General features: G+C 44.9%; 1 protein-coding gene and 1 long non-coding RNA gene across 13 annotated transcripts in view; one reads left to right on the top strand and one right to left on the bottom strand.

Annotated features, from left to right (window-relative positions):
• Positions 1-1,029: 1,029 nt before the first annotated feature.
• Positions 1,030-5,018, bottom strand: LOC111769054 (uncharacterized). Its single transcript, XR_002801791.2, has 2 exons — positions 4,878-5,018; positions 1,030-1,618 (listed from the first exon to the last, which is right to left on the bottom strand). It is a non-coding gene; the product is annotated as an uncharacterized lncRNA (long non-coding RNA).
• MASP1 (MBL associated serine protease 1) overlaps positions 4,613-21,678 on the top strand; it is a 79,206-nt gene continuing 62,140 nt past the window's right edge. For 5 of the 12 annotated variants that reach the window (XM_023623494.2, XM_023623492.2, XM_023623493.2 and 2 more), the window contains exons 1-2: positions 4,846-5,253; positions 10,673-10,904. In XM_023623494.2, the coding sequence (XP_023479262.1) occupies positions 5,249-5,253; positions 10,673-10,904 (237 nt within the window). In that variant the 5' untranslated portion in view covers positions 4,846-5,248. Of the gene's footprint in view, positions 5,254-10,672; positions 10,905-21,678 lie in introns of all 12 variants that reach the window. The other 7 variants (XM_070243461.1, XM_070243459.1, XM_070243460.1 and 4 more) reach the window with 4 other exon arrangements.

The raw sequence follows: 21,678 nt of genomic DNA, 5'->3' as shown, positions 1-21,678 counted from the left end.
GGGGCAGAATGTGGCCTCCATCCCTGGCATCTTGACCCACAGCCCAGTCCTCTTCCAGTATGCTGGGCTGCTTTTACTGAGCCCACGCTCTAGACTGATGTTTCCAACATTTAGTCCTTTACCTCTACAATTTTTTCATATACATGAATACCATCTATACTATTATTTATTTTATATTTTTCTTTCAATCCTCTCAGGATTTTTTAAACTAAAATCCACATATTTGAAAGTGTGTTACTACCATAAATGTGGAAATAAAGACAATGACTAAAAAAAATTGTGAAATTCTAGTAGATTACACACTATTGCCTCCATAAGACTCTGATCCTGGGACCTGCCTTTCCTTGTTGAAAGGAAGATTCGTTTTAATAGCATAATGGCACTACTTTCAGACTTTCTTCTTAAAATTATCAGAAGTGAGAAAGAAATGAAAAAGGCAGGACTTCCTTGGTATATGAGGTGACTCACGCAACCCCCCTTCCAACCTCTGTCTTCCTTGCTGCCTGCCTCTGCTACGTAAGCTGTAAAAGTAAGAACTGGGCTTCCCAGCCTCCCTTGCACTCAGTGGTGACCGTGTGACACAGCTCTGGTTTGTGATACATAAGAAGTTCCCCAGTGCTACCTTTTCCTCTTTTCCTGCTTAGAATATGGACATAACATCTGGAGTTACAGCAGCCTTTTTGTGACCACGAGGTGATAAGTACGAATGTAAAAGCCCATATCCTAAGGCTGACAGAGCAAAAAGAAAAAAAACAATGTTGAGCAGCTGCCCCAGACCTCCCTCCCTCCCTCTCACTTCCTGCTGTGTGAGGAAAACAAATTCTATCTATTTCAGCATTAGTCAAGCTTTGTCTTATTACCTACCAAACAGAATCTTAACTGATCTAGTGTCTGTTAATTCCATGTATGTGGCACCTGAAATCAGCTTGACACCACTGGTGGCATGTGTTCCATGCTTTAGGGGAACCTCACCCAAGAGAGACTATATTAGTTTAATTGGGGTGCCATAATAAAGTACTGCAGACTGGCTAGCTTAAACAGCAGAAATTTATTTTCTTACAGTTTTGGAGACTGGAAGTTCAAGATCAGGATATTGGCAGGTGTTTCAAAATTCAAGGTCATCGTATTCTTTTAAGGCATCTCTGCTTGGCTTGCAGATGGCTGCTTTCTTGCTGTGTCCTCACATGGTCTTTTCCTCTGTGTTGTCTGTGTCCCAACCTCCTCTTACTATAAAGACACCAGTTATATTGAACTAGGGCCCCGCTAACAGCCCGTTTTCATTAATCACCTCTTCAAAGACCTTACCACCAAATAATCACATTCTGAGATACTGGGGGTTAGGGCTCCAACGTATGAATTCTGGAGGGATATAACTCAGTCCGTTACAGAGCCTAGTAGTTTATGTTTCGAACAGATGTCATTTCCCTTCCCCGAAATCTTACAGTCACGTGATAGCATGGCTCATGGATGTTCACAGTCCACAGGCAGGATCAGGAGTCTGCAGAGGAGGGGGAAAGAGTCCTGGATTTGAGGTCAGGAGGCATGGGCTCTAGAGATCGATTGTCTTGATTGTCCTCTTACTGGCACACTTAGTCTCTCTGAACCTCAGTGTCTTCATCTGTAAGAAGATGTGAATATTAAATGCAATAATGTATATGGAAGTATCTGATAACACTAAGGATATTTCATCAAATCTAAAATGTCATCAATTATCAGATACACCATTCCGTTATATGTACTCAAAATGGCAAAATCGTGCCATTTAAAATTACAGATTCTGGAGCCCCACATCAGATTCACTGATTTTGAATCTCCTGGGATGGAGTTCAGGGATTGGTCTTTTTTAAATTTCCCCTATTTTTCTGATGATCTGATAGGTTCCAAAGCAATGACTTTGAGCATACTGTCAGTCCGTGTGTTGTACAACCCAAAATTGACTTTTTTAAGGTGCGAGCTTCAGGGCTGTTTATCAGGTTCTTAGATTTTCTATAGGAAGCCTGGATTTCGGACTTTGCCAACAAAAATCCATTGCCCAAATAGTTTACATTTTCTAACACATTCACGGAATTCCAGAAAGTCTCAGCTCGGGAGTTGCATATAATAAATACTCGAGTGGAAGATGTAAACCAAGCCTGGTTCCAGTGGTTGGAATGCTGCAGCATTCACTCTCCTAGCAGGAGCCTCTGATCCCTTTCCCTGACTACAACCTGGGGGTGCTGAGCCCACATCTGTCATTCCACACTTCTGTGATTCTAAATGACATACTGCGAGTTCCTGATGTGCATATTTTAAGCTTTTTTTGTCAATTTTTTTAAAAAGCTAGTTGAATCTTCTTAACAATTGTTGTTCTGAATTGCTGTGATTGAAACCTGAGTAATGTAATGCTGTGATCACCACAGATAAAGCAAGAGTCAAGAGGAGAAGGCCACTCTGGACTCCCCGATGCTCTTTACAGGTCATTAGCAATCCACCTGACCACCTCCACTGCAGCGTCATCCCGTGGTCCTCACACCCGCATTGATGTGTGCTTCTTGACCTCAACAGAGTCCAATCCTCTGATTTTACAGTGGAGCAAACTGATGCCCCACTTCCTCTCCCCCCATCCAGCCAAGAAAGCAAGTGACTTGCCCAAGGTCCTGTACAAGTTAGCCGACCATATTGAGCCCACTTCCAGACCAACGTTCCTTCCATTGCTCCTACTCCCCATGATCTATCAATCGTGCCTCAGGGAGTTTTTATCAGAAGGTCGGGACAATATCACCAACGCAATCCAACCCCTTGGGAAACTGAGTGCATGCCACTCAGATCATTCACTGAGCCACACAGCTCCTGTTTTCATGCAGATTCCATCTGAGCCTTGGCTAACTCCCAGGGAAGCACATATCAGATCTGCTGTGTATTGGCAGAACTTTGGCTCAGAACATATTTCAAATGCCTCCCATTGAACATTGGCAGGCTTGAAAAAACATGGCCGGGAAATTACTGCAAGAGGCTCTATTGCTCTCTGACACTTTACAAGAAGCTGGTGGCTTTCCCTCCGAAGCTCTTTCCTCCATGCCCAGAACAAAGGACTGCATTTCCCTGTCTGTGCCCTAAATTAGGAGAAGGGAGGGAATGTCTTTAGTGGGCAGGGCCCTCTGCACAGCAGTGTGCTTCACGCCAAGCTCTTTCTCTTTTGGTTTTAAAACCCTTGTGTACCCCAAGAGAAATGTACTCCATGTGTTTCTGATTTGTTTACACTTAAATCATCAAAATGTTGTTTGTGAGAGTTATTTGATGTCTGAGGAGCCTGTAAGTCTTCTTCAGGGGACTTTTAAAGGTTTTTTTCCTACTCTTCCTGAAACAGAAAGCGACACTTTGCTGAAACACTGCCTGAGTGCAACCGTCTTCTCTCATCTCAAATACCTGCACCCACATTATCGACCGCGGCCTCTTAACGCCAGGCTTGGCAAGGCTGACATTCGGAAGTGTTAAAATAGAGAAACTGGAGAGAAAAGGAAGCGAGGAGAATTTCAGCAGGATTCACGCTACAGTTCCCCAGAATACACCAAAGCAAGGTTATCAGAGGGCACAAAGCACGTGTGTTTGCTGCCTCCATCAGAGCGAGTGGTAGCCCTCTCTCAGGTACACCACTGGACAGCCACAAAAGCATTTTCACAAGAGAAGCTCACCCAAGCCTCACAGCAACTTCTATTTTCCAGATGAGGAAACAGGATCAGAGATGTTAAGTATTGGGCCCAAAGTGCACAGCTGGCTTGGATAGAAAGGAAAGATTACAGTTAAATTCTGACTCTGAGACTAACATTCTTTTCAAACTTCTTCAGATTAAGTTTCTCTGTGAATGTTGTGTGTATTCGAAATGCCATATGAATTACAATATATTAGTGAGAAGTAGTACAGTACAGTGGGTAAGAGTTCAGATTCTTCCCTATCACTTTCTAGCTGTGTGACCTTGGATAAGTTACTTAACCTCTCTTGGCAGTTTCCTCATCTGTAAAATGGGGATAACGTTACTACCCACCTATTCAAGATGGAAAGATGATTGAAGAGAATTAACACAATACTAGAACAGTGCCTGACACACAATGATCAATATATGTTAACTATTCATGGTATTGACAGTAAGGAGTCATAAATATCTGGATAATCCTGGCAAGTCAGAGAACCTCTCTGAGACTCAGTTTTCTCATTTGCAAAATGCATGCAGGATAATAGCATGACCCTCACAAGTTTGTGGGAATAATTGAAATGGTGTTTGTGCCCAGCACTGTGCCTAGCACAAAAAAGGCTCTCAGTACAATCTATTTTTTACTCCCAGACATCTCTCTCCCTGTTCAGTATTGGTTGTCATTTGCGGAGCGAGTAATTTTCTTTTTATTCAGCTCAGTTTAGATCTGGTGCTGCATTGCTCCACAAACCCTGGGTCTCTACGTGTCTACAGACCTGGGGAGTGGGGCATGCTGGCCGTGACAGACCCTCTCTGGGCTGGATTAGACCTCAGCACACTCCGAGTTGGTAAATAGCACAAGTACCGCTTTTAAGTGGGGAGGAACAGCTGGCCAGCTGCAGGACCTGGTGCTCCCTCCCATCCCGGGCCAGCAGCTCTGTTCACGGGAGACCCGTGGTTGTTTGCTGACAGACTGAGGCTCTGGGATTTGGATCTCTTTTCTTTCCTAGTGTAGATGTCAGAACCGCCTTCTTGGTTGGTGGTTTCTGTTTAATTGGTGTCCTTTTGCCAGTGTCCTGAAGAAGAGCAGAAAACTATAGCAATCTGGCAACAGAGACTAAAGAGAAACTGGACTTTGTCCCTCTACCCTCCACACACATGCACGCGTGCACACACACACCCGCACGCACACACATAGTGATACAAATACCTATTTGTGCCGCTCAGTTATTTTCTCTCAAGGGCTGGAGCCAGGAGAATAAAGGAGGGAACTGGAGGAGCAGATCTTTTGAGAAAGAAGACAGATTCTGTTCTGTCAGGTTCCTGCGAGTGTGTGTAAGAGCGAGTCAGAGGAGAGAGAGAGAGGAGAGAGGAAGAAGCAGAGGGAGAGAGGGGGAGAAGGGCTCTGTTGCAGGCAGGGGAAGGCGTGACCTGAATGGAGAATGCCAGCCAATTCCAGAGACACACAGGGACCTCAGAACAAAGATAAGGCATCGCTGACACCACACCGGGGACGAGCTCACAGACAAGTCAGGCCAGGGCGACCAAGGCCAGGCAGCCAGGAGCACCCAAGGCAGGAAAATGAGGTGAGTGCCAGGGCAGGAGTGGGCATGGGTGCCCTTTCAGGGACCAGGTGTCAAGCAGCCTGGAAGGTCTGACCTTGTGTCTGGACAGACTCACCTGTGCGTCCTGTGGGTGGTACAGGGGGTTTCTCACCAATCCTTGGGGCTCTGAGAAGGGAGAAGTGGGCTGGGCGCCTTCCCCGGGACACCAGAGACATGCAACTCGAAGTGGGAGACTTTGGGCAAATACTGCCCCACGCTGCGGAAGCTCAGATTTCTCCCTCTGCCAGCATAGGGTGCTGCCGGCTGACAAATGTCACTTTCCTCCTGTTGCCCACAAGGCTGTTTTGCTTTCTTCCTCTGCAAAGAGCATTGGTTTATCTCTTCCAATACTTTGTGAGTCAGATATGTGTTTGTGTGTTTACTTCTTCAGACCGGAAAAGAAACCAGCTTCCGACAGCTCAGCTCTGTGGTTTTTTAAACCTTCAGAAGTTTGCCAGTCAAAACCTCAATTTAGAAAACTATAATCCTGTCCCCATTTTACAGTTCCTTATAAATTTCTGCATTTCTCGCTGAAATCAGAGGCAGCTGGTGGCATGAATCAGGCTATGAATTGCACCAAATGGCTCTTAAAGGGATACCACAAATTTAAAAAAAAAAGAGCCTTCCGAGTTCTGAAACTCTGACTTTAAATTCTAATTTTTTTAAGTTCTTCAAATTTCCTATTCCTCAGCCTATACTTGGAGTTACTGCATCCTTCTTACCAGACATTCCTTATAAGTTTTCCTCTGCAAGTCTCAAAACCCAACCACCATAATTATTTTTACTACTTACAAGTGTTAATGCTGTTAAAAGTCCAAAAAATAAAGAACATTCTGCAGACGCGTTAAATCCCCAAACACCTCTTTTCCCACTAATTTTCCTCTCAATTGGAAAAGCATTTCTATCTGTTTCTCTTTGCAAAGTCGCCTAGCAACTTTTCTGGTTCTGGGACCAATGAGGGGTTTCAGACTGTGTTCAGTCTTTGGACTCAGATTACCTGTGGTTCAGAGAGGTAATCGGGTCTTTAAGGTTAACTCAATCATTCTGTTCTTTTTAAATCCATTGTAATTTCAAACCTGCCATATAACTTCATTTTTCTTTCTCCTAAAATAGATGAGATTTAGTCTCATCTACGTGGAATGACAATTTGATTGATCTGTCACTATTTCAGTCCCTCCCTGCCACCCAGGGCCCCAGCCATTGCTAACTACAGGGCTGGTTAACACTTCTGTGTCTTTGCGTTCACTCATCCTGTAACCCCGAAAGGCTTTCCCTCTTATTTTCCACCTCAAGGACCAGACTGCTCAAGCTGGCTCAAACACCACCTCCTCTGGCCAGCATCCCCAGAGTGAGCATCTCCTCCTTTGTGCTGTCTCTGTCCTTGGGAGCTACATCTCTTCTTGCCGTTGTAATATCTTCTTGTTTAAATGTCTACCCCTGCTTCCAAGACTGAACGTGCCTTAAGGTACAGGGTCTATGTCTTGTTCATCTTTGTATGCTCAGCACCCACCATAACGTCGGTTTCCTATCAGGCATTCAATAAATATTGGCTGAATTGAATTCAGTTGTTGAATAGCAAAGCAGCCACTGGGAAAGTGCTCCACGAGAAGTCTCCAAGGGGTCTTGCCTCACATGGACACAGCACTTCAGAGTGTGCAAAGCACTTTGATAGGCACTGTCTCATCTGATCTTCAGATTTGGGATGAGGTAAGGATTTATGGAGAAGGGAGGATAAAAGCAGTTAAGCAACTTGCCCAAAGCCACACTGATCATCTCAAAAAGGCCTAGACTCACACTTGGGTCTTTGGGCTCCAAGTCCAGGATTTTCCCTACTATATTCCACCAGACTCTCAACCAAGTGTATCCTTCAATGCTGGCAGCCATCAACCCTAGCTGCACATTAGGATCATCTGCACCGCTTTAAAAAACGCCAATGACAGAACTCGCTCCAGACAATTAAACATAATCTTTTGGGAAGGGGCTTTGGTATTAGTATCTTTTTTTAAATTTCCACATAAAGCCATGGATTTTTGAATCATTTTTCACAGCATTAATTGCTTTGGCCAGATGCCTGGGCATGATATGGGCATGGACCCAGCAGGTTCCTCTGTGAGCTTTTGTAATTCCCTTTTTCTGTTGAAGCTAATTCACCATATGGTACTGGGCATGACATACCACCTCTTGAGGTATCCTTTTCATCCTCTGTCAAATAAGGATGTTGTCAAAGGGATCTATATAGTCCTTTCAACTCTTCTACTCAAAAACAGTCTTGGCTAGTGTAGATTGAAGTGGGGAGAGTAAATGAAGGGGATAGAAAGTGCTACTCATTCCACAATCCTTGATATATGCAGGCATTTTCATGCATTCTGATAGCCTGCTCCTACAGTGGAGCCTATGAAATCCCAGCTTTATGTATTACTTTTGACATTTCAAGCAAACGTAGCTAAACTTTAATTAGCTGGAGAATAGATAGCAGGTGTCGGGAATTGTACAGCCTGTGCCTGGTGTACAAGAAGCCAAAAACATTCAGAGAGTGTGATGGGGAATGAAAGCCACCACTTACATTCGTCAGTTTGCAGCCGCTAAAGCAAGCAGGCAAGCATATGTTCGAGCCCATTATGTGCAAGGAGATATTTGTTTCATATGTTTGAAACTGTTTTGAGATGCAAACAAAATAGAACAGAAAGATTCACAGGCTTTCCTCCCATGTTGACCTGTTGGCTACCACCCGGGGGCCGCTGAGGCTAGACAGGGCTGTCCGCTGCCAGCCCTTGACAGAGCTAGCGTTAAGGGGGCTCACAGTCTCCTCCATGTGGTCTGAGAAAAGCAGACATGGAGAAAGCTGACCTTTCAGCCTTGCATAATCTGAGCATTGCTATTGCAAGGAAGTCGGGTTTGGGAGCCAAAGCTCATTCCTAACTCCTGCTTTTCGGGAAGCAGCAAGATGAAGCAATCATAACTAATGTTTGCCTAAGGAAGAAGAGTTAACAAAGTACTTTCCAATCTGTCCTTTACTCCTTTAGCGACCCTGTGGGAAGTCATTGTTATCACCACTTAATGGATGAAGAAACTGAGACCTCACATGACTTCCCCAAGATGCGTCAGATAATTAAAGTCAAAGCCTGGACTTGAATATAGCTCTTATAAGCCAAGATCAGTGCTGTCCCCTCCGCAGGAGGAACTGAGCCAGAACTCCCAGCCCTAGTAACATTGGGACATTTCCTCACTTGAAAGTGGGGCTACCCGGGGCCCTGCAAGTTAGAGTTTCTGGAATCAGCTTTCCTACGAATTCACTGGAGAGCTTGGACCTAAGCTTTCCCTTCTCTCTGCCTCGGAGGCCCTCCCTCCACAGGCTGGTTTAAAAAAATATTGACCCTGGCAATTGAATTAAAACATTTTGTTTCTTTAGTTGCATCTCACTGTTGCTATTGTAGGGGCCTTGGAAAAAACATGAACACTTTTATTTTCTTTGTATTAAAAAACTAGTACAAAACCCTTCTAGACAAATTTGAACATTTCATATATTGTACACAAAAATAAAATAAGAACATTCATGTTCCCAATTCAGAGATAACCACTGCTAATATCCCAGTGTATATCCTTCTAGGCCTTTTTGCACTTACCTATTTACCATGTATGTAAATATTATGTGAGACAGCTAGATAATCTATATATACAGTTATCTTGTTGTGTTTACAGACTTAAAAATTCATGTGTATGCATAGATACACATATATGCATCTGTATACTGGGGAGAGAGGGTTAGGGAGAAACAATTTCCTGATTAGCAAAGATGTAATTATTAATCCAAAAATGCTGGTATAATTTCCCAGCATTGACTTTTTAGGATATTTAAGACACTGTCCCCACTTTCATTCATTCATTCTTTCATCCACCGTCTATTATATACCAGCTTATGTACTAGGTCCTTTGCGTATGTCATCTCCAATGCTCATGTGAGTCCTATAATCAGAGATTATAATCCCCATTTTACATATAAGGAAACTGGGGCTCAGAGAGACTACTTACCCAAGACTTCACAGCCAGTAAGTAGAAGAATTGGGATTTGAACCCAAATACATCTAACTTCAGGGGCTGTGCCCGGAGTGTGATACATGCTCTACTGGAAGCACGGACAGGGAGCTGTGGAATATGGAGGAGGGAAGGTTACCCCATAGCCTGGGAGGCTCTGAGCTGGATGGTGGAGGATAAAGAAGACAAGCAGGTGAGGAACGAGCAGGGCATGTGCAATGGGGCCAAGGCATGGATGGGCATGGCACGCTCCCAGAACGGCATGACAGAGCGTTGCTGGCACTGAGATGAGGCTGGACAGGCAGATCAGCACTAGATGAAGAAGGGCTCATCAGCTGTCTGGGAGCAGATGCTTTATCCCACAGGCTAGTGGAATAGCATGGTCACATAGGTGTTTCAGCAAACCAACTTTGGTGGAAGATTGCCGAACAGTATTAAAGAGGGGAGAGGGAGATCACTCAGGAGGCAAGAGCAGTAGGCCAGGTAAGAACGTTTAAACTAACTCACTGGAGAGAAGCAGATGGAGCTCCACACCACAGGAAGCAGGATAAATAGGACTTTGGAGAGAAGTTGATGAGCCAGGTTTGGGACGTTTGAGTTCAAGGTCCTTGGGTCTTGCAGGGGGATCAATCTATTAGGTGCCTGGTGTGGTATATATTGACCATTAGGGTTTTGACTGGCCTTGGACATTCTGCCTCATTGCATCAGCCACTTTGGGCATGCTCTGTAAGTTGTGTTGAGTTTTCCCTGCCCTTTATGCAACTCTTTGAATCTTCCATTATCTCTCATTGATACACCTGAAAATAAATTGTAGGATTTTGATCCTTTTATATGAACATTTACCAAGAGGAAAAAACACTTGTTTTGCTCATTTTTCTTAACTCAAAATTTTGCATTCCTTATTGATTTTGTTAAATCTGTGTAAGCTACTGCAGATCGCATCATTGTGTATGTCTCATCCCAATATTACCGTGTTACTATTACTGACTTTTTAGAAAACCGAATCAAGAGTTTAGGATTCTTAAAATAAAGCTGAGCTGAAGAAATAATATCAACTTTCACCTAATTATGAAATATACATTTTCAACAGTCAAATGATATATGTCAGAGTCCCAAATGTGATACTTTCTGGGAAAGTTTAATAGTATTATCAAATCTTCAAAAGAACACCCAACTGGAAGAAACTTTAGAAATCCTCGAGTTACCATCTTCCTGTGTTATAGGCTGGGTAAGCAGGGCCCAGAGGGGAAAAGTCATTACAGCAGGTCCGCGGCAGAGATACTGAGAACTTGGTCTCCCGGCTGCTGATTTAGTTAAATGGTGAGCACCTGTGTCCGCGAATGTACGTCGATCCATTCCTGTCTTTCAGGCGGCTCCTTCTCTGCCATGCTCTGTGCTGCTTCTTGCTGAAGGCTGAAGCCCACACTGTGGAGCTCAATGATATGTTTGGCCAGATCCAGTCACCCGGCTATCCAGACTCCTATCCGAGTGATTCGGAAGTGACGTGGAATATCACAGTCCCAGAGGGATTTCGGATCAAGCTTTACTTCATGCACTTCAACTTGGAATCCTCCTACCTTTGCGAATATGATTATGTGAAGGTGAGACCCCTCATGTTCCCTGACTGGGCCGGTGTTCTACTGGAGAGTCTGCTGGGGGTTAGAGAAGCCCAGATGAATTAGTTGTTGTGCTTCTCTTCCCAGGGTGGCGGTCCAGTGAGGGAGAGACACACAGTTACAAGGTGATCAATGAGGTTAGAGGTGATATGTCAGGTGCAGGCAGAGTGGGTAGACCTAGAGAGGACCATGAGGGAAACTGAGGCTGGCGAGATGTGACTCAGCAAAACACAACCTCCTCTTTTTCTTTCTGTTCTCAAAGTCTTTTTAATATTTTCACTAACCTCTGCTCTAAGGTCACCTTTAATTCAACAAATAGAAAAGGGCAGAGACCCCGGAGTAAGCATTAATCAGACTGAAACACGGCCATCATTATGTCCAAAGATGAGGCATTAGAAAGCATTGCCCACTCTCCTAAATAATGATCAAGTGTTAGGGAAGGGTAGGGTACACGTTAGTAGACAGGACGAGGTGAGGTTGGAAGGTTGGATTGGGGTGCGATTCTGAAGGGCATTGAAAGTCACATGCTAAAAAGTTCAGATTTTATGAGCCAAGAGTATGGACAAGAGTAGGGGGTCAGGGGCCAGCCCCATGGTCAAGTGGTTAAGTTTGCGCACTCCACTTTGCGGCCCAGGGTTTCCCTGGTTCAGATCCTGGGTGGGGACGTGGCACCGTTCATCAGGACATGCTGAGGTGGCATCCCACATAGTATAACCAGAAGGACCTACAACTAAAATATACAACTATGTGCTGGGGGGATTTGGGGAGAAGAAGGAACAAAAAAGAAGATTGGCAACAGATGTTAGCTCAGGTGCCAATCTTTAAAAAAAAAAAGAGTAGGGGTCACTATCAGAGGTAGATGTAAAAAATGTATTAAAGAAGAGCAGGAAATGATTACAACGTCAAAACAATGTGCCCTAGAATTTAGAGAGAACCCACAAACGATGCCAGGGGTGGGAAGCTGTTCTCTTTTAAAAGTGGGGCTGAAGGGGTTGGTTTTGCATGCTCTGCTTCCGTGGCCAGGGGTTTGTGGGTTTGGATCCCAGGCATGAATCTACACACTGTTCATCAAGCAACACTATGGCGGCATCCCATACACAAAAAAATAGGATTGGCACAGATGTTGGCTTAGGGACAATCTTCCTCAAGCAAAAAGAGGAGGGTTGACAACAGATGTTAGCTCAGGGCCAATCTTCCTCACACACACACACAAAACAAACAGTGGGGCTGAGAAAGGTTGGAGTACTTCTGAGAGATCATGTTTATTAAGATTGTATCTGACTCACGAAGGTGTAGAGACCTAAGAACCTGCTTTCTAAGCTCTCTCTGGCTTCCTGAAAGAGGTTCTCATCAATCCACTCTAGAGTAGCCTTCGTATATTTTTAGTATTAATGTAGCCTCATTTTGCCACAGTCAGTAATTCAACTAGTTAGCCTGTACTAACCATAGTGTTTGATCAACAGCAGAGCAGTGAGTTTACAAGGTGCTTTTACACTTATGATACTCATTCAACCTTTAAAGCCATCCTATGAGATAGGTACAACTATCCCATTTTGCAGGCAAAGAAACAAGCCTAACAAGGTGAAGAAATTCACCCCAGGTTGTCCAGCTAGTGAGTGGTAGATCAAGGTTCCAAACCCATATCTCATGACGTTCAGTCCCATGCTCTTTCGGCTACATCAGCTGTGCTCCACTGAGTCCCAGGAATACTGCAGGAGCTTACAAGACCACTAGAGGGGGGCAGGGAGGCCTGGTAAGTGGAGCTATGAACCCCTACCCTGCTGAAATTCATTTTAAATGTTGGGTATTGCGTACCATATATTTTGGGTCTGCGTCAAATATTCCATTTACAACAAGTTTTCCATGACTAAAAATTTTCCAAAATTGGTGCTGCATGGCAGGGTTTCTCAATTTCAGGACTATTGACATTTGGGCCTAATAATTCTTTGCTAAGGAAAGCGGTTTTGAGAATTATAGGATTTTTAGGAGCATCCCTGGCTTCTGCTCCCTAGATGCCAACAGCACTCCCCCTCCAGTTGTGACAACCCAAAATATCTCCAAAAGTTGCCAATATCCGCAGAGGAGCAAAATCTCCCCATCTGAGAAGCACTGCTCTGTGGGATGCTGCCCCTCTTTGAATGTCCTCCACTAAGGACTATGAGAATTTAAGAATACAAAAGACCTGGTCCCTTACAAAGAGAGATGAGCCTAGAAAAATAGCCATTGTACAAGATGGAAAAGAATAATAACAATAAAGGACTGAGAGGTAAAGAATGAGAAGAGGTGGAGCTGGTTGCTCTAAGAGATGAAGTGGGTTGGTAATCTAGATTGACATGCAGTTTCTATAAATTCATTAAAGATGGAGCCCACTTCTCAGAGTCACAAAGATCGAGCAGGGGATATTCACCGAGACCGTAAGTGTTCATCATCCTAAAGTGAAATTTCTGAGAAAGGTCAGTTATGTCTCCCAGGATGTAGCCTAGCCTCTGATAGAGCAAAGCTCCAGGAGAAGATGCATTATGGGTAGGGGGCAGAATCCCCCAGCCCATTCTCCCAACTAATGCTGGTCATAAAACCATGGCATTCTCAAATATTTGGATTCAAGCATGGACTTAACCAGGAGGAAAATGACCAAAGATTGGCTTAACATGGCAGTAAGTTCCATGGATTTAGACAAGCCTAGATGTGAATGTCCCAACTTCTTTATTCTCTACTTTCAAACACGTGTACCATCTAGAAATTTTATCAGTGAAAACACTTGCTTTTATTGGTAGCTAAGGCTTCAAGACCACAGAAATTACAGAATTTTTTTTCTCTAGTTGTAACCATGGCTTATTTTCATGATTCCCCCCTCCCTCCACCCCAAGAATTGACTCTCAATTCATAGGTACTGAGCAATCGTTTCTCACAGGTTTTCCTCTTGTTCAGACAGTTGCCAACTTTGACCTTGTTAGGACTCCTTTATCAAGATGATAAACACACAATAGAGGATTTAACTCATTCCTTTGCCCCCAAATAAATCGAGTCTCCTGGCAAGACAGATTAAGGAGCTGACATCAGCTGTATTTTGTAGTGGAAAAAAATGACAAGGTACTTTTCGAGGACAACAATAGAATCTGAAGACCTTATGTGACACAGAATTAAGGGCACTGGAATACATTTCTAGCCAGAGTTTGGCCTTTCTGGCTGGAGAATATTTTGGAAATTGATTGATGGTTTCAATCCTAGGTGGTGAGGCACCTTCCTGAAAGCTCAAGGAGATGGAACTAGGCCTTCTGGAAGGGCAGCATGGTCCCGGGTTCTTGCCTGGGATTCAGGAAATGGCTGTTCTAGTCCCAGATCTGCCACTAACTCCCAAATGATCTGGAGTGGATGAGAAAATCTTATAGCACACTCTCTGCTCCAAAATTAGACTTGTGACCTCTGGGCATAGCAAAGAAGCAGTCTTGCGGCAACACTGGGACTGAGCTGCCCACCTGAAGTGCCCCATAGTCCTTGCAACTCTGATTTGGACACATTTTTCCAGTTTCTTTGGAAGAAGGAATTAACATATTGGGCAGGGGGAGCAGGATGTGTTTCTCTGCTTGTGCCCTTGCCCACATGTGCCCAGCAGAGTTCCCCTCCTGGAGTTGAGAGATCACAGAATGTCAGGCTATGGGGAACCCTGGAGACTCATCTAGTCTCATGTTGTTGCGGTTATTGTTTTTCAAATATTTTCTCCCCAGTGCACATTTTCTTCTAACAAATCTTCTAGTAGGCCCGATACAGAAAACAGAAGTGGGCTGCTCAGGTTGAAGGTGTCTCTGAAGCTCACTCTGCTCACCCGTCCTCCTTGGTCACACCTTGCAGGAATTACAGCTTGAATGTTGCTTAAGTTCCCGTGGGACAAAAGAGGAGACTGAAGCTCAGAATTCAGGGACAAGACTAGTACTGTGGCCTCTGAACTCCCCAACCCAGGATCCTTCCACATATGGTTGACACTCATTCACTTTTTCTAATTGTCTCCCACCCTGGCACCTCTAGAATGTGAGCCTTTCTTGGCTATGAATGAGAGGAAAGCTCCTCCCTTTCCATCCGAATATGTGGGCATGCTATGTCACCCCTGGATAAGTCAACGTCATGCTACAAAATCCTGTTTCTTCATCTATTCCATGAGGGGGCGAGATGAGATGATCCCTAAGGTCCTTTAAATTCCAGAGTTCTAATCCTAATCCTCCTTGCCAGAACTTTCCAGATGCCCCCACCAAACCCTCATTGTCCTAGTTAGGGTAATGCACTTCAGGTAATAATATGTTACAATGGCCACTTCTCAAAGTTCCATTGCCACAAGCACTCCAGTAGGAGCCTATAGTCTGCTGGGGATGCCTTAGTGACATGTCATTTAAAGAGGACTTGTAAACATATCATGCCATCACTCTCCTTTACCAAGCAACTTTATTTCCATTTGATGGGAGAATATCCCCTGTTTTGAGGTTTTTTCGCTCTGCAACTGAATTCCCCTGGCAGGCCTAGGAGTGCATTTAAAGGAGCCTCCAGCTCACAGGAATGCTTTCCAGCCCAGCCCAAGCCCACAGACCACCTTTCCCACCCTGGCCCATAAGAGTGATGATGAGAGAATGGCTGATGCTGCACGTCAGTAGCTTGAAGAAGAGCAGGACCCCAAGGCTGTGGGCCGCATGCTCTCATTTTATGAAAATTCTTCTCCAGCCTGATTTTCCGCAGTCCTTGGTCTTCAAGGCATGTGCACATCTGTGAGACAGCATTTGCTCCCTTGGAATGTGGCTGCAATATGTGGATTCCTGCAGTGCACAGATGGGGTGTATGAATCACAGCTGGTTAACGCTGCAGGGGAGGTGCAGGGCACAGACGCTGGCCAGGAATCGGGAGGCCTGGATTCTTGTGGTCATTCTCTACTATCTACGTAACTTTAGGCAAGTGACTACTTCTAGAGGAAACTCTGTTTTCTCTTCTCTCAAATACAGGGTGTTGAAACAAATGGTCTCTAAGGCCCACCTAGACCTAATATTCTATGGATCTAAGACCTCAGAAATCATGGTTCAGCTCCAGGATCCTCATGACCAAGGCCCAGGGAAGGGCAATTCATTGGCCAAGGTCACACTGGGACCAGAATGTATATCTCAGGACTCTCAGTCATTTCGTCTTTTAAAAAAATTAAATAACAGTGGAGTCTCGTCTTGTGGATGCTTAGGTTTTTAAGTGTAATGTGATATAAGCAAGTATAAAGTTAGGCAAATATTGTCTGTAGTCAAACTTAATCTCTTAAGTATAGCTGAGCACTATCTTTTAGTATGTCCAGAAGAGACTTTTTTTTCAAGAAATGCAACAAATTACAGTTCCTTTGGTTGAACATCAGATGAAGTGGTTGGCTTGTATTTAGAAAGGAGCCCTGGAGCTATAGGTACTGAAGGATGTTCTTAGAAACCAGAGCCACCAAGGAACAGAAGGTTTGTACATCCTACTTTCAAGTTCACTTCATCACATCTGTTCATTGGAAAAGCAGACAGTCAAAACCTGTGTTCAGTTTTTATTCTCTCTCTCTTTTTTTCACTGAGTGTATACAGCTCAACTGTCATCTGTTAAGCACTCATATGATGTCACATCACTGTTCTCCTGTTAACCCTATATCCTTGATGTAGTCAATGTTTCTTTCATTCTTTCCGCTGTTAGCTCCTTAGCTTACCTCGTCTATGGCAATATCCTCCTAAGTGTCTACCAGCTGTCAGTCTCTGCCTGTCCGGTCCACCCTCTACCTGTGTCCAGAGAGATCTTCCTAAAACATCGCTTTGATTGTTCCACTCTCAAAATGTTTCAGTGGCTCTCCACCACCTACAGAATGAAGTCTAAGAATCCAACTGAAAATCTACCGTAAGCTGGACACTGCACCAAAGACAGGGCCCATGAAGATGAATAAGACAGTACCTGCCCTCAAAGAATTCACAGTTTCGTAGTGTGTCATGAGACGAGTATAGAATTAATAAGTTAAAGGTGGGCAAAGTAGCACAAGGGGTAAGAGGCAGAACATAATTTGGAGAGTGGTCATTTCTGGATATTCAGGAAAGGCTTTAGATGTTTGAGATAAGTCGTGAGGGGTAAATAGGAATTCAACAGTGCAATTCCCTAATTGTCCTCCCTATGCATCAGTTTCATCATCAGTACAAAAGAAAAGGTGTTCATATGACACAGTACCTTTCTCACAAGTTGTGGGAGGGTTTAAATGAAACGATGGCTCTAAGTGGACTCAGTATTGCAGAAGGAAATCAAGCTCAAGGGTTCGGAGACCAGGTTTTAGAACCAGTCAGGCTTGAGCTCAGGTCCTGCCTCCATCTCTGACTGCAAAATGGGGATAATATGAATGCCTATGTCATCGGCTTGTCGTGAATGCCAAATGAGATAAATGCTTTAACGACATATGTCCAACACATAATGTAATTAGCTCAATAAACACTGTTATAGTGGTAATGGTGGCAATGGTGTGAGTGATAAAGTACCTGCTGGTATCACCAGACGCTCAGTGAATGTCCATTTTCTCATCTACTCTGACTCCACCACTAACTTGCTCCCTATGACCTGGCTCACGTCACTCAGTCTTTTCAGGCAGTTTATGGAAAAGTCCTTTGAAAGGATGGATCAAATGCAGGAGGTCGTTTATTTCTCCCGTATGTTTACCTTGTAGTGACACAATTTGTGGCAATTTCTAATCTATTGGTTCATTTGATTCTTATGGAATAGGAAGAGCAGAGATTATTAGACTTAATTTACATAAAAGGAAGTTGAGGCACAAGGAACTTAAGTGGATTTGCCAAGTCTCTCTAGAAAGCCAGGTCTTAATCCCTGGTCTTCCTACTCCCAAGTCATGATTTTGTCTCTCTGTTTGGCCCTTCTCGGAACAGGTTTTACTCTGAAAGGGACCTTCATATGCTTCGTGCCTATGCATTATTCCTAAGGCAACACTTCCTATCAGAATAATTTAGTAAAATTTAATAAAACGGGAGGAACTTGAGGGTCCCTGTGTTGTCCAGATTTTGTTAAAGAACTTTCTCTTTTATCCTGACTTTGAGAGGAAAAGTATTTTACAAAAGTAATAGGAAATGGAGTCTGAGCTGTGAAGCGTGGGAAAGTGCTCAGTTTCTCTGTTTGGGGTACCCAAGTTCTGTTGGTGAACTCAAGGTCATTCCCCTAGGCTGTCAGCCCCGGAGTTTAGGGCCCATGTCTGTGGTTTTTTCCAGCAGTGAGCACAGCCCTGGGGCAAGACAGGAAAAGGCATGTGTCTCCTGGCAGTGAGCAAAAAGGAAAGGGCTCTGGTTAGGAATCAGCCACTGACTCCTGCTGAGATGCCGGGCAAGTCTCCTCTCTGCTCTGGGCCTCAGTTTCGCCATCTGCCCAGTGAGGAAATTGGACTAACGGGCCTCTCCAAGCCCTTCCAGTCTTGATGGTCTACAACTCCGAGTCTGGAGTCTGGGGCTCCCTTCCGCAGGCCTCACGGGGTCAGTCGCTTCCTGCTGTGCAGTTGAGAGATAAGTCGTCCCCCGCCCCTTGTGGCCCTGCTCCAAGCCTGGCTCCTCTGACCCCTGGGCTCCTAAATTCTGTGAGTGCTCTGCGTTTACTCAGAACGTGCCCTCGACCTTCGGGCTGTGGCTGACCCCAGCTGCGGCTGCAGCTCTGCCAATTCTCTGGGAGTGGACAGGAGGCCTTGGCCCCTGAAGGAAAAGAGAAACAGATGACCGCGTCTCACGAATTTCAATTGTAGTCCCCAGCGGGATCCTTCCACTCCAGAGACACCAGGTCCCAACTACCAATTCTAGCTGATTCAGAAGGATCAGGAGGTGAAAATGAGCTTCAGAAAAGTGTGACAAAAGCTCATTTTATGCAGGAAGTGCAACAGCACGGGCTCTGAGTGATGGAAAACAGAAAGAAGGTGCCAGGGCTGGGGCAGCGAATGCGAGTGAGTGTGAGGTGGGAGTGCCCCCAGGGTGTGGGTGCACCTGGTGTGCAAATCTGTGTGCTGTGTGTGCACGGAATGCTCTTGGATGCACCCTGGTGAAAAACAGCTTGAATTTACTTTGGTGTGCTCATAGAGGAAAAACCTAGGGAAGAGGAGTTACTTATTTATTCAACAAATATTCATTAAATGCCTACTATTTACTAGAACTTGGGGTATAGAAGTAATTAAAACAGACAGAATTGCCTGCCAGCCAGGTATTTACGTTGTGCTGCGGGAAAGAGACAATAAACCCTAAACATAATCCAACAAGTGAATTAGGTAGTGAGTAGCCGATGACAGGTGAAGAAATGAAACAGAGCAAGGTGAAGAAATGAAACAGAGCAAGGTGAAGAAATGAAACAGAGCAAGGTGAAGAGGGCCCGCCAGAGTCGGGGTGGGGTCATGCTGAAATATGTTGGTCAGGGTTGTCCTCATTGAGAGGGCGGCATCTGAGCAAAGGCTTGAAGAAGTTGAGGAACTTAACCCTGTGACTTTCTGGGGAAAAGCATTCCAACCAGAGGGAACAGCCAGTGCAAAGGCCCCAATGTGGGAAAGTGCCTTGTGTGTTTGAAGAACAGCAAGGATGGCACTGTGGCTAGAGCAGGAGAGACAGGGATGGGAGATGAAGACAGAGAGCTTTGGGTAGGGGACAAGGAAGGAGGGCCAGATCTCCATGGGGAAATAGGATCCCTGCTAAATGCTGACAGGCAATGGCAGACTTTACAGGCTGCCTTCATGCCCATGTTTCATTTGACCTCCTGACTCTTAAGAGGCCAGAATGAATGTCCACCCAGTATGTTTGTGAAGACTGAGGACTGAACACAGAGGTGTGCTTGTAAATGATTAAGCCCTGGCCCTGAGGGGTAGGTTGCATAGAGGGGGTGTGGGGAGAAGTGTGCAGTAGCACAGCATTCACCACTCAGATATCCCAGACATTATTAATAACCTTGACAGCACAGGTAATAGTAAAATGCTAAAATAGGAGATGATGAGTTTTTATGTAATTTTTTATTTGCAATATAATTTATTTGACTGTAAGTTTATAAAACACAATATGGCTGTGTTTAACAACAGGATCACAAAAATCCCTGAAAAGTTGACAGTTGGTTCCTATAAGCTGGTATGAGCCAGCTCCAGCACACTGCTGCCTGGGGAGGTTAAAGTGACACATGACATAAGTCGCAAAGCAGTGACCAGAACCCAGGTCGTTTGGTTCCTATTCGAGTTCTCTCGAAGGATACCCATGGGCAGATTTGAAGATGCATAATGGGCTGGGGCAGGGCAGGGTCGCAGGCAGTGGCAGATTCCAACTTGCACATTCCGGGAAACTCTGCCAGGCAACCCTGGCCCATGGTGATTCCCTTCTCTCCACTTGGTACTTACTTAATCACTGCTTTCACCCTGGTTCTGACTGTGACATACCTTGAGCCAGGCTGCCTCTGCTGCAGAAGAATACAACAACACTTTGTTTTTTCCTGTCCTTAGGCTATTTTCGTGTCCTGAACTATTTGGGGCTCAGCCTCCCTGTCCCCGAGGGAATTTGCATGTAAATTGGCCTGGCTCTGAAGTCACAGAAGGAGTGGGGTGGGGAGTCTGAGCCATTCACAGGCCAACAAGAGCATAAATCCTTCCTGATCCTCCTTCCCAGCCACCATCCCAGACTCTCCCCGCCCCCAACAGGACTGCTCCCACTGAGACGGTGGGCACTGCCAGTTTCCCACCTGCGGGATGCCTGCTTCCCAGGCTCGCGGTGACCCCTCCCCAGCCAGCTCTTTCTTCTCCCCGTGCTTCTGCTGCCTGGAGACGATCCCCTCTGCTATCCAGAGCCCTCCCTGTGAATGGGCAATCCTGCCTGTAGCAGTGGGATTCTTGGACTCCAAGGACCTGCCAGCTGTCTCTCAGGCCCCTACATTGTTGATGTGTCTGACATTTGCATGTACACAATACCTTCTTAGCAGGTCACCCAGCGCAATTAGGTTTTTACTCTGATTAACAAGTAAATAAGAACACTGTACTGGAACTATCATATACCTGGCTCCTCACCCTGACTCTGCCATTATCTGGTCATGTGACTTTGAGCCAGTTACTTCTCTGAGCCTCAGTTTCCCCTTCTAAGAAAGGAAGAAGATAGACTGGGTCACCTTTGGTGTCTTTTCCATCTCTGACTGTCTATGGTTCTCTGATTCCAATTACTGAACCAGGCCTGGAAGTCAGGACATCTGGATTTTGTCTCAGGTCTGCTATTCTTATGCTGTGTGGCCTTTGGGACTCATGCCACCTCTCTGGGCCCAGAATCACAATGTCTGCCTGAAGGGCATTCATTACAAGACTGCCATCAGAAGCAAATAGAACAAAGAAGGTGAAGACACTCTGTCAACTGGAAAGTTTTACAATTTCAACTACTATTACTCCTCCACCTCCTCCTCCTCCTGTTGTTATTATTATTATTATTTTATGGCCAAATGACTTGGGCCAAGACTGAAGCATCAACCTTTAGCCTCTTTCAAATGAGGCCAACTTGAGTCTTAGACCCACCAGCTGTGCTATTTTTATTTACATAGCTTTCAAGAACTTCTGAAATGTAACACGCGCGCACACACACACACACACGTTTCCTATTTTTCCTAGTCCCTGGTTTTTGTCTGGCATCTGGTGACTTTAATTTGCTCCTTCTCATGATCTTTAACTGTAATTTGAGTAACTGGGTAAAGTAGCAAGGTTGGGCTCTTAAACCCTGGGACAGTCCCCAGAGGTGAC

Source organism: Equus caballus, chromosome 19 (genome assembly GCF_041296265.1).
Source record: "Equus caballus isolate H_3958 breed thoroughbred chromosome 19, TB-T2T, whole genome shotgun sequence".
Classification (NCBI taxonomy): Eukaryota; Metazoa; Chordata; class Mammalia; order Perissodactyla; family Equidae; genus Equus; species Equus caballus.
This window is presented reverse-complemented; position numbering and strand designations above follow the sequence as displayed.